A 13,077-nucleotide genomic window follows, 5' to 3' on the forward strand; every position below is an offset into this window, starting at 1 on the left:
TATTTTCGCGATTGAAATCGCGGCCACTGCAATTTCAATCGCGAAAATATCGAAAACTAAAAGGCGTAGGGTGGCGGTTTATATATCATTGGAAAGAGGAGAAAGAGAGCTTTAAAATGATATGCATCTTTCCATAGTTTCTGCACTGCTCGGAGTCCCTTTAAAGTCTTATTTGGTATAAATATTTGTATTGTCTTATGACAGACATACATAAAAGAATGCATACATAAAATAATGCATATTGCTGTGTTAGCATAACATATTGTAGAGTTTGATTGGGCAAGCCCTCTTCTGTGTCATTGTTTCATACATTACGCAGGTTTCTGCTCTGCTTTTTTTTTTTTATACAGTGCCTGGATCATTTTGATGGTTTAAAAATGAATAATATAATAATATGATTCACATACATCTTCAAAAGTTAGGAATGTGTGGGAAATTAAGAATACACTTGTATTTATTCTATTCTCTTAAGCTTTACCTACCAGGTTTATTTATTTATTTATGTATTTATATAGCGCCGACACATTACGCAGTGCTGTACAGAGTATATTGTCTTGTCACTAAGTGTCCCTCAAAGGGGCTCACAATCTAGTCCCTACCATAGTCATATGTCTATATCGTGTAGTGCATGTATCACAGTCTAGGGCCAATTTAGGGGGAAGCCGATTAACGTATCTGCAGGCAAAATTTCCAATATCGTTTTTCTGGCAAATCTGGTAGAGTCACGCAAGGCAAAACTTTTGTAAATCTATGCTTGAGATTCCCCATGTAAGATCCTGTGGCCGCTCAAGGGCGGCAGAACGCCGAGACCCACGCTAAGGTGCAAGTCTCTGGGTCTCGGCGGCTTCCTGACATCACTGGAGCGCATGGCGCTCAGCTCCTATCAGATAAGCGGCGGATGTGTTCTCATTACACGCTCTATATAGACAGAGGTGCCGAGCCTGACCTGGACCTATAGCTGTGTGATACTCCTGTTGTTTAATGCCTGAAGAAGCGGGAATTTGCCCGTGAAACGCATCGCAGTTTGTCTCGGAGTATGTGAATAAATTATTTTGGACTTTAATCGACAGCATCGAGTCTGTTTTAGGTTGGTTGGCCCACCACCACCACCTGAATGTTTTAAACTTTTTAGTACGTTTTATCCTGTTGGCGCCTCTGTACATCGATATATCATTACACGCTCTGCCGCTGTAAACAGTAGCCATGTGTGTTCATTGTGTGTCAGCTGATCTGCTGACATGCTGCTGTGTGATTGATTTATTTGGATTCCTTTACTTTCTGATTGGTTAGTCCTTGTATAACGCTAAGGTGAGCGCCCTCAGTTATCGCCCGTGATAGCATTAGCTGTGGCTTGTTGCTGGGTATGCGCTCAAACTCTGATTAATCTCTGTTGCCAACGTTGCCTTGTATCCTGAACAAGCTTTACTCTAGATTGATTTCCGTTGCCGACCACTGCTTGTTCCTAACTTTGCTTTCAATTGGATTACCTGTTGCCGACTCTGCTTGTACCTGTACTCTGTTTGATTGCCGCCTGGATCGACCTCGGACTGGATAAGGATTTGCATGCCCTGACATCTGGCTAGTACTGACCACGTTATCTCTAAGCACCTGATCTGCGTCCCATCACTCCTGCTTGTAGTCATCTGGCTCTCATCTGGATTGCCTCATCTGTCAGGCCTCAGGTGACTATATCATTGTGATACGGTGCCTTGTACTATTGCTTTGGGTTCTGTTTGGTGGATACTGTCTGGCAGTCTGTATGCTACATCTAACTGCAGGGTTATTATTAGTTTTGTACTAGGTAGGAGTTTGTGCAGGTGTTACGGGCTGGGCCATAGGTCAGTCATATGGGCATACAGCTGACCTATAATCATTGACCAGACAAGCCTCACACCCCATTTGTATTGAAGTCTAAGATGTTGATTTTCTACATTAATTGCAAAGCCCCCATAGATGATATTATCACAACATATGCTATGTTTATCAGAATCACTAGAAGCAACATGTAAAAAAAAAAGCAAACTTGTAGTTTTTTAGAAACTCGATTTTAAAAATATTCACAGGAAATAGTGCTTTGTAAACCCCATGCAGTGTCAGTTTGTACCAGTTTTAGGTTGAGTAGTTCCCCCCTCCTTTGATCTAAATTCTACAAAACATTTTAAAGATAACCCGAGGTGGTATTTACTTATGCTATTGGGGCACAGAGGCTGGTTGTGCACACTAACACCAGCCTCTGTTGCCTCATCGTGTGCCTCCAAGACCCCCCTGCGCGCCGCTATAGCCCCCGCAGTGCTGGCGACACGCAGCATGTCGCCAGCACAATGTTTACCTCTGCGCTGTCTGTCAGCGCTGCTCCCCCGCCTCCTCCGCATCGGCGCTACCCGCTGCGTCACTTCCCTCCAATCAGCGGGAGGGAAGGGACACGGGCGGGTAGCGGGGAGCAGCGCTGACAGACAGCGCAGAGGTAAACATTGTGCTGGCGACACGCTTCGTGTCGCCAGCACTGCGGGGCTATAGCAGCGTGCAGGGGGGTCTTGGAGGCACACGATGGGGCAACAGAGGCTGGTGTTAGTGTGCACAACCAGCCTCTGTGCCCCAATAGCATAAGTAAATACCACCTCGGGTTCTCTTTAATGCTGAGTCAATTGCTAAAGCTTTTAAAATGTAACTAGTGATGATTATAATCTGTCAATTAAGATTACACTAAATTTTGCATAAAATTTGACGATTGCGGCCACATATAATTACAATTTAGAAAATCAATTAATTTTGCATAATCCATTCATAATTTAATGTAATTATATGTAATTTCATGTAATTTCATGCCGACATACATGCAATTGTCACCTAAATTGCTATTTATGTTGAGGGGAATGGTGGAGATAGGTGAAAAACTAAATAATTGTTCAGAAGATAGAAGATAGGGGTAAAAGAAAATGCATATATAACTATTTTGTTCTATTTCAAAAATTTGATTTTCAGATGTTTATGTATGTATGTTACCTACCTGTGTCAAAACTGAAAGGTTTATTATTGCTCAGTTTAGTTAGAAGTGTTTTTGTGCTAGTTTTATCTTTTTCTGAAATTAGAAGCAGGTCACAAGCTAGTTTCCCGATGGTGGGCTGCTCCTTCAAGATCCGTGTCTTCTCTCCAATACTGCTGTCCTCCACATCATCAATTATCACCATCACATTGTCCTGCCCTGCAGACATACATGAAAATTACATTAGTCTTTATAGGATGAAATAAACACATCATAAATCTATCTATCTATCTATCTATCTATCATCGTCCGTGTGCAATTAGTTTTTTCTCCTAGGAGATAATTTTTCATTTTCTATTTATAATAACGTTTCAGCACTTTGCAATTGAAAAAGTACCAAAAAGTAGGTGAAAGAGTTCTATCAAAATCATTTTGAGTATTTTCTTGCTTGCTGGTGGTTTAAATCAATTTTTTGGCAAGTTTTAAAATTTTACCAAGGAGAAAACTCAGGAGAAAAAGTTAATTGCATATGGGTCTATCTATCTATTTATCTATCTATCTATCTATCTATCTATCTATCTATCTATCTATCTATCTGTGCATCCTTCTCTCACCAAGCAACTGTTGTAGATATTCCAGTTCCTCATTGTACAGAGCCCCTTGAACATCGGTAATGTTGATGGTTCCTCTGTTCCTGGTGTGATAGAGGATCCCTAATGTGCACGTAGAGGCATCATTTATAAGCTGCTGGAATCCATTATTGGAGATGAAGCTTGATGTAACCTCCTGAATCTGATCACTCAGGTCTCTTGAGGTGAGAAGTTGAGTAAGCCAGGAATAATCACTCTTGTTGGATCTGGAGAAGATGCAAGCAAGGTGCTTCTGTTGTGTTCTCTTCTACAAATAAAAAAAAGAATAATACAACAATGATCAATACATTTATCTTAAAGCCCTCATCATGGTCAATGCTTGGAGGAAGCAGATATCAGTTATCAGTATTTAGATATGTTTACAATGTGAGGTGGAGCAAATAACTCTTTATCAGAGCAATGGAACTGAACTTAAACTCACTCTCCAGGTAGATACTTAAATACATGTATCTTGTAGTATATACAGGCGCTGATCCAATATTTATCTCATGTGTATGTTCCACCAGCTGCTCAGGATCAATCACATCCACAATCGGTTCCAAGAAAAAAATGCATACAAATCCACAGTGCTTGGTACTCAGATCGGCATTTGCAGTAACCCCCCAGTACTCAAAAACATGTTTCCATAGTGACCATCACCAGAAATAAATCGAGAAAGGTCACTTCTCCATCCAAGAAACATATAAACATTTATTAGAAGCTGAATCTACATCACATATACAATGACTTACTTCCAGGGTCCTTTTGACAGGGACCCTTATTAATTAAAAGCATATAGTGTAACCCAGTACACATTTAAAATCCAAAAACGATCTCATATAAGTTGCCCAGTCTCCAGTTCCTACCAGTTTCGGCCTTGCGCCGTCATCAGGGAACACTGTTGAGTGTTCCCTATATATTGTATATGTGATGTAGATTCAGCTTCTAATAAATGTTTATATGTTTCTTGGATGGAGAAAAACAAAAGTTTGCTTTCTTAAAACAGAAAGAATTTGCGATAATTCAGGTTGGAGTGAGCTTGAGATGTCTCCCAGTGCATCACTGCTGAATATATGCAAATTAACCATTGTTACCCTTAGAAGCTAAACACACCTCCAGAACCGCTGGAATGCAATGATGTGTCAGCTTGTTAATTTGTACAGAGCCAGAATAATCTAACATGCAGAAGATGGATGGAGAAGTGACCTTTCTGGATTTATTTCTGGTGATGGTCAGTATGGAAACGTGTTTTTGAGCACTGTGGGGTTACTGCAGATGCCGATCTGAGTATTAAGCGCTGTGGATTTGTATGCATCAGATACTTAAATACGGTAACTCATCTAATAGTTTAGCAGTCAGGGAGCTCAAATTATGCCTTTTAATGTAAAATATGACTTTTTTAGCTACATTAGATTTTGATTGCATGACCTGATTCTAAAGCAGTTGAGTCCAGTGTGGGCTTTGTGGGTGGGGCAACCTTTATTTCCAAATAAAATATAGGCGCCATACATTGCACTAGGGAAAAATTTGTAACGTTGCAATAACTGGAACAAATGGGCAAATAAAACGTGTGGGTTTTAATTATGGTAGCATGTATTTGTAACGATCGGTGTCAGCACGCAGAGAGAATCTGATTATTGGTGATCTGCAGTATCACCAAGAATACAGATATATACCTGATTATTGATGATCTGCAGAATCACCGATAATACAGATATATTACTAACCTCTGGACACCTATATAGTGTGAGTGTTTGGTGCAACAGTAATAACTTTGAGTGAAGACCATCCGAGGAGCAGGTGGTCCTTGGCAGTATGAGAAATACCTCCCTTTGGAAGTGCAGAGATCTTGCAGCTGCCTGAGACATCCAAGGGGCGGAGTCCCATGATGAATAGCAAGAAGACCCGGTGGCTAGTGACCCCTGGAAGATGGGCATCACAAGCAGGTCTGGAGACTAACACAAATGATAATACAGTTCCCTAGTCTTAAATGTGCGAGGTCCGTGGTCTCAGCACCTTGGAACTAGTCTGGAGTATAACACAAGATAATACAGTTCCCTAGTCTTGGGTGCGAGGTCCGTGGTCTCAGCACCCTGGAACTAGTCTGGAGTATAACACAAATGATAATACAGTTCCCTAGTCTTGGGTGCGAGGTCCGTGGTCTCAGCACCCTGGAACTAGTCTGGAGTATAACACAAAGATAATACAGTTCCCTAGTCTTGGGTGCGAGGTCCATTGTCTCAGCACCCTGGAACTAGTCTGATGTATAACAGAATGAAACACAAGTTCCCTAGTCTGGGTGTGCAACTGGCAAGCAAGCTGCATATATAGTTGCAGGACTCTGCCGCCCCGCCCGAGCCACACAGCCAATCAGGAGTCCAGCAGGAATCAGCTGATTGTCCTGATCAGCTGATACATCTGCTGCTGGTATAAAGGTCCTGACTTCTGGCGTGCATGCACGTAGCTCTCCATCCATCTGTGTGAACTAGCAGACCCAGCCACACCAGACGCATGCTGCTGCGTGCAAACCGCCGCGTTGGACGCGGAAACAGCCGCCTTACTGCCAGTACATGCGGTGGCTTTTCCGCGATCTCTCACAGTATTATTTTAAAACTATAATGGCTGAAAACTGAGAAGCAATTATTTTTTTTTCCATTTTTTTCCCCTATTTTTCCTGTTTATTTAGAACTAGCTGGTCGCCCGGCGTTGCCCGGGTATGTATTTGGCTAGTGTTAGCTCTGTCCACTTTTTCTAATCCTAACACACAATTACCTAGTTTGTGAGCTTTGCGGTCTTTGGCATCAATAATTGGCTGTGGCTCCACTACTTTGAAAATCAATAGGTGAATTTTGATTAGCTTTTGTAGGCTCCACCTACTTTTCTGAATATTAATCCCAGTCACCCACTGTGCAAAGTTTAAGAACCCTGCCATTGACAGACAGTGTAAGAATGGCTGCAGTTTACATTCTGGCAGTTAAATGTTTATTTTTCTCCACCCACTGATGTCCTGATGTTTCCCGGGTATGTATTTGGCTGCTGTTGGCTGTGGCCACTTTTTCTAACCCTAACACACAATTGTCAACAGTCAATGACCAAGTTTGTGAGATTTGTGGTCTTTGGCATGAATAATTTTCATTGAAATGAAACACATCTGATTTGCTGTTTGTAGCCCCACCCCTTTTCTAAATATTTAACCCCAGTCACCCAATGATCAACTGTACCAGGTTTGAGGCTTGTGCCATTAACAGTGCAAAAATGGCAGCAATTAAATATTTGCCTTGAAAATCAATAGGTGAATTGTGATTGTTTTTTGTAGGCTCCACCCACTTTTCTGAATATTAATCCCAGTCACCCAGTGACCAACTGTGCAAAGTTTTAGAACCCCACAATTAATAGTGTAAGAATGGCTGCAGTTTACATTTTCCCAGTGAAATTTGTGTTTGTCTCCGCCCACTGAAGACTCGGCATTGCCCAGGTATGTATTTGGCTGGTGCTAGCTCCGCCCACTTTTTCTAACCCAAACACAAAATTACTTAATGACCAAGTTTGTGAGCTTTGAGGTCTTTGGCATCAATTATTTGCATTGAAATAAAATAAATCTGATTGGCTGTGGCTCCACCCCTTTTCTGAATTTGAACTCCAATCACCCAATGGCCAACTGTACCAGGTACAGGTGATTAACAGTGCAAGAGGCTTGTGCCATTAACAGTGCAAGAATGGCATCAATTAAATATTCCCCTTAAAGATTAATAGGTGGATTTTGATTGGCTTTTGTAGGCTCCACCCACTTTTCTGAATATTAATCTCAGTCACCCAGTGACCAACTGTGCAAAGTTTGAGAACCCTACCATTAATAGTGTAAGAATTGCTGCAGTTTACATTTTCTCAGTGAAATTTGTATTTGTCTCCGTCTACTGATGACCCAGCATTGCCCGATTATGTATTTGGCTGGTGTTGGCTGCGCCCACTTTTCCTAACCCTAACACACAATTACTCAATTACTCAATGACCAAGTTTGTGAGCTTTGCGGTCTTTGGCATCAACAACCTGCATTAAAATGAAACAAATCAGATTGGCTGTTTGGGGCTCCACCCCCTTATATAAATTAAACCCCAGTCACGCAATGATCAACTGTACCAGGTTTGAGGCTTGTGCCATTAACAGTGCAAGAATGGCAGCAATTAAATATTCCCCTGAAAAATCAATAGGTAATTTTTGATTGTTTTTTGTACGCTCCACCCACTTTTCTGAATATTAACCCCAGTCACCCAGTAACCAACTGTGCAAAGTATGAGAACCCTACCATTAACAGTGTAAGAATGGCTGCTGTTTACATTTTCCCAGTAAAATTTGTATTTGTCTCCGCCCACTTATGACCCGGCATTGCCCGCTTATGTATTTGGCTGGTGTTGGCTGTGCCCACTTTCCTAACCCTAACACACAATTAATCAATTACTCAATTACCAAGTTTGTGAGCTTTGCGGTGTTTGGCAACAATAATTTGCATTGGAATGAAACAAATCTGATTGGCTATTTGTGGCTCCACCCCCTTTCTGAAATTGAACCCCAGTCACCTGATCAACTATACCAGGTTTGAGGCTTGTGCCATTAACAGTGCAAGAATGGCAGGAATGTAAATATTCCCCTTGAAAATCATTAGGTGAATTTTGATTGGCTTTTATAGGCCCCACCCACTTTTCTGAATAATAACTCTAGTCACCCAACTACCAACTGTGCAAAGTTTGAGAACCCTACCATTAACAGTGTAAGAAAAACAAAAGTTTGCTTTCATAAAACAGAAAGAATTTGCGTTAATTCAGGTTGGAGTGAGCTTGAAATGTCTCCCAGGGCATCACTGCTGAACATATGCTAATTAAACATTGTTACCCTTAGAAGCTAAACACACCTCCAGAACCACTGGAATGCAATAATGTGTCAGCTTGTTAAATTGTACAGAGCCATAATAATCCAACACGCATACAGACTTTTTTGGATTGTTTGATCCTTATCAGTGCATGGCATGGATTAATTTGGCTCTATGCAGTAGGGCTTGTAACACCGAGAGGGACATGCTACCCAGCAAACTCATGGTGACCCAGAACTCATTGGAGTGTGTAAGGGACTACAATGGTCCTAAAAGCCCCCTTACTAAGATGTTAAGAAAAACAAACGTTTGCTTTCTTAAAACAGAAAGAATTTGCGATAATTCAGGTTGGAGTGAGCTTGAGATGTCTCCCAGTGCATCACTGCTGAATATATGCAAATTAACCATTCTACCCTTAGAAGCTAAACACACCTCCAGTGTAACAGTGTATGGCTGCAGTTTACATTTTCCAGTGAAATTTGTATTTGTCTCTTTTTGGTTATGGGAATAAAAAGTATCCTATACTTTATTCCAGGTAATGTACTATGTGTGTGCCAAATTTCATTCAAATCCGTTCACAAAAAAGTGAAGATGACCAGCACTTGCCAATTCTTAAAAAGCAGGGTATTTATTCACAAAAAAAGTGAACAAAAAATAGCCATGACATCTGGACTCCCAGAATGTAACTATAGCTCTTGAGAGTAGATATAGCTCTTAGCTGCAAATAGTAGCATGAGGACTTCCTCCAGAATAGGTTACGCCTCCATTGCAGCCCAATTCCAATCACAACGGACTGTCGCCGTTTCGAACGGATAAACCGCTCTTTGTCAAGTGAAAGCATGTCACTATTGCCTGCCTAAACTCTATTTATACCCCTCCCCCCTAAGCTATAGCCAATCGCTACAGAGGTGGACCTGATGGGGAACTGGAAGCAAACTCCAAAGCATCCAATCACATACCTGGATAGGCAAATTTGAAAAGCCGTTAACTGGGAGTGTAAAAAACGTCATGCCTACCAATCACGATTCAAAACGTCATCTTCATGCGTAAAAACGGTCGCATTGGACGCGTCAAAAAATGTCGCATAGTAATCACGTAAGCCGCATCGGCATCATGCGTACAAATTTACGCATCACCTACATATATGTACGCATGGATCAAGTCAATGCCATCCAGTGGCCACATAGAAGAATGCACCCTTCTGCTTTGCCTTATGCTCTCATTAAATACCAATAGACACATGGGTCCTAATATTGGACATCCATACATACCGCCACATTTAGGTTTCATTTGAGGGACAGCAAGGCAGAGTAGAATATCCAGGTATTGTTCACCAGATGTGGAGTATTTCCATCCTATCGTCCTAAAAATTAAAAGGAATTTTTTAATGAAAACACTTTATAAAAAAGGGGGATGAAGGGGTTCATTAAAAACAAAATGACAAAATTAGTGAAAAAAAGTATAGAATGGGCTGCAATGTGGCGATCAACCTTTACATTAGTCAATAAAGTCAAATTACAGGTAATAGGTCATATTCCCGGTTTAGACCCCGGGGGTGTAAAGTCCCCAATTGTCTGATCCACCATGCTTCAGCCTTAAGAAGTAGTTTTAAATGATCCCCACCTCTCCTTGGCTATGAATCTGCTGCAATACTTGGAAACGTAATGACGCCACCCCATGTGACCTTTCAGTAAAATGGGCAGAAACCGCCTGTTCCATTCGTTTTTTTCTAATCGCGGATTTGTGGGCAGAGATCCTGTCTTTCACCCTCTGAGTGGTTTGGCCCACATATAATAGCCCACATGGGCACTTAATACAATATACTACAAATTTAGAGTTACAGTCAAAAAAACCTTTAAGTGGGAAATTTCTTCCACTCAGAGGGTGTCGGACAGAGTCACCACCCAAAACATTTCCGCATTGGACACAATCTCTACAGGGGAAAGTTCCCCTCCTTCTCGTGCCTGTGTTATCAACTGAAGGACCCAAATCTGACCTTACTAGCCTGTCCCTAAGTGAGGGTGCCCGTCTGAAGGAGAACAAAGGAGGGTCCCTAAATTCAGGAACCCTCGGAAGTCCCTCCCTCAGAATGGACCATCTTTGCTGTATAATACCCCTAACCTGACTTGAAATCGTGCTGAACCTCGAGATAAACGGGATCCTACCACTGTTTTCTCTTTTCTTCTTCCCACCCATCTGGCACCCCCCTCCCACTTTTTTTAGAACCCCTTCCGGATAACCTCTCACCCTAAATCTATCTCTTAATTCCTCTACCCGTAAATCACATGTAGTTGGATCAGAAACTATTCTCTCGACTCTCAGTATTTGAGATCTAGGTATTGCACTTTTTAGAGATAATGGATGAAAGGAGTCAAAGTGTAGAGTGGAATTTCTATCTGTTAATTTTCTGAAAAGGTCGGTGACAAACCTTCCTTCTCCACACTTGACCCTAACATCCAAAAAATCAATACTGGTACTGCTGACGTGTGACGTCAGCTTAATAAAAGGATACCTTCCGTGCAAGTCCAGGATAAAGGCATCAAGGCCCGAACGTGGCCCCACCCACAGAAGAAAGACATCATCAATATATCTTACCCACATCCTTGCATGTGCATGAAACAATGGATGCGTATAAACGAACGCCTCTTCATATGCTTCCATAAAGAGGTTCGCATAGCATGGGGCCACGTTTGAGCCCATCGCCGTCCCCCGGACCTGCTCGTAAAAGACATCACCAAAAAGGAAATAATTCATCGTCAGCACTACCTGTAAGAGAGACATGAGGAAATCACATTGCTGTTTGTCAAAATCAGAACGGGTGTCAAGGACATGCTGTATTACCTCCATTCCCTCCCGGTGGGGAATGGAGGTGTACAAACTCTCCACATCCATGGTGACCATAAGAAAATCACCTTCAGGGTAAGGTTGAGATTTCAATAATTCCAGAAACATGCCCGTATCTCTCACATACGAGGCCTGAATCTGTACACCGGTGTGATAGGATGATTTTTTATCAAGAACTTTGCCAGGCCCTCATCAATAATTTCCTTTGAAGTTGCTTCCTGTACTAATCTCCCTATTATTCTTTCAATCCTTGGGAGTGGGTCACTATCAAGTCGTTGATATGTGGAAGTGTCCTCCAAGAGGCACTGCACACTCTCCAAGTAGAAGGACTTGTCCATCACAACTAAGGCTCCCCCCTTGTCCGCCGATTTGATAATTATCTCATCGGCGGACTGTAGGGATTGTAAGGCCAGTTTCTCTGTCTGTGAGAGGTTGTTCTTATAGCCATGACGTCTCCCAAGTTTTATTTCGGCCTCCAATTTGTGGATATCCTCCTTCACACAATCTATAAAGTTCTCAATTGTTGGATTGGACGATGGATTAAAGTCACTTCGATTTTTTAAACCAAAAGGACCCAAGGATAGAGGGAGTGAAGACTCCGGAGCAGTAGATCCTTGATCTCGAGAAGGGAGGTTGGCAAAAAAGTTCTTGAGTCTGATATTCCGAAAAAATCTTGTTAACTCAATGTCTAACTCAAAAAAGTCAGGTAAAAAAGTGGGACAGAACGATAAGCCCCTCTTGAGGACTCCTTCTTCTTCCTCAGATAGAGCACGAGAGGAAATATTAATTACCAAATTATCGGTTATTTGGTCTTGCTGCGCAGATTCATACCCTGTGGTGGAATTTTGTTGCTTTCTATGTTTTCTTCCGCCTCTCCTTCTTGGTTTCCATCTCCTGAGGCATCGCTCTGAGACGACTCTGTCGTTTGTAAAAAGGGTCCAATTGAGCCAAACCGTCCGAATCCGAGACCTAATCGACCAAAACCACGCAGACCTCCAAAGAAACCTCGTAAAAAACCTGACGTTCCAGGATCAGGTTCTTCTGAAGATTTTTTACAAACGACAGAGTCGTCTCAGAGCGATGCCTCAGGAGATGGAAACCAAGAAGGAGAGGCGGAAGAAAACATAGAAAGCAACAAAATTCCACCACAGGGTATGAATCTGCGCAGCAAGACCAAATAACCGATAATTTGGTAATTAATATTTCCTCTCGTGCTCTATCTGGGGAAGAAGAAGTAGTCCTCAAGAGGGGCTTATCGTTCTGTCCCACTTTTTTACCTGACTTTTTTGAGTTAGACATTGAGTTAACGAGATTTTTTCGGAATATCAGACTCAAGAACTTTTTTGCCAACCTCCCTTCTCGAGATCAAGGATCTACTGCTCCGGAGTCTTCACTCCCTCTATCCTTGGGTCCTTTTGGTTTAAAAAATCGAAGTGACTTTAATCCATCGTCCAATCCAACAATTGAGAACTTTATAGATTGTGTGAAGGAGGATATCCACAAATTGGAGGCCGAAATAAAACTTGGGAGACGTCATGGCTATAAGAACAACCTCTCACAGACAGAGAAACTGGCCTTACAATCCCTACAGTCCGCCGATGAGATAATTATCAAATCGGCGGACAAGGGGGGAGCCTTAGTTGTGATGGACAAGTCCTTCTACTTGGAGAGTGTGCAGTGCCTCTTGGAGGACACTTCCACATATCAACGACTTGATAGTGACCCACTCCCAAGGATTGAAAGAATAATAGGGAGAT

At 42.0% G+C, this 13,077-nt stretch overlaps 1 protein-coding gene across 1 annotated transcript in view; it reads right to left on the bottom strand.

The window, feature by feature from the left end:
- The window catches only part of LOC137543611 (uncharacterized), a 28,622-nt gene extending 17,254 nt beyond the window's left edge, over positions 1–11,368 (bottom strand). Inside the window, exons 1-4 of the mRNA XM_068264725.1 lie at positions 11,318–11,368; positions 11,072–11,242; positions 3,598–3,880; positions 3,008–3,202 (exon numbers count right to left, since the gene is read on the bottom strand). Coding sequence (XP_068120826.1) covers positions 3,008–3,202; positions 3,598–3,880; positions 11,072–11,242; positions 11,318–11,368 — 700 coding nt within the window. The remainder of the gene's footprint in view (positions 1–3,007; positions 3,203–3,597; positions 3,881–11,071; positions 11,243–11,317) is intronic.
- Between the last annotated feature and the right edge of the window lie 1,709 nt (positions 11,369–13,077).

The sequence above is a fragment of the Hyperolius riggenbachi genome, unplaced genomic scaffold (assembly GCF_040937935.1).
Source record: "Hyperolius riggenbachi isolate aHypRig1 unplaced genomic scaffold, aHypRig1.pri scaffold_117, whole genome shotgun sequence".
Classification (NCBI taxonomy): domain Eukaryota; kingdom Metazoa; phylum Chordata; class Amphibia; order Anura; family Hyperoliidae; genus Hyperolius; species Hyperolius riggenbachi.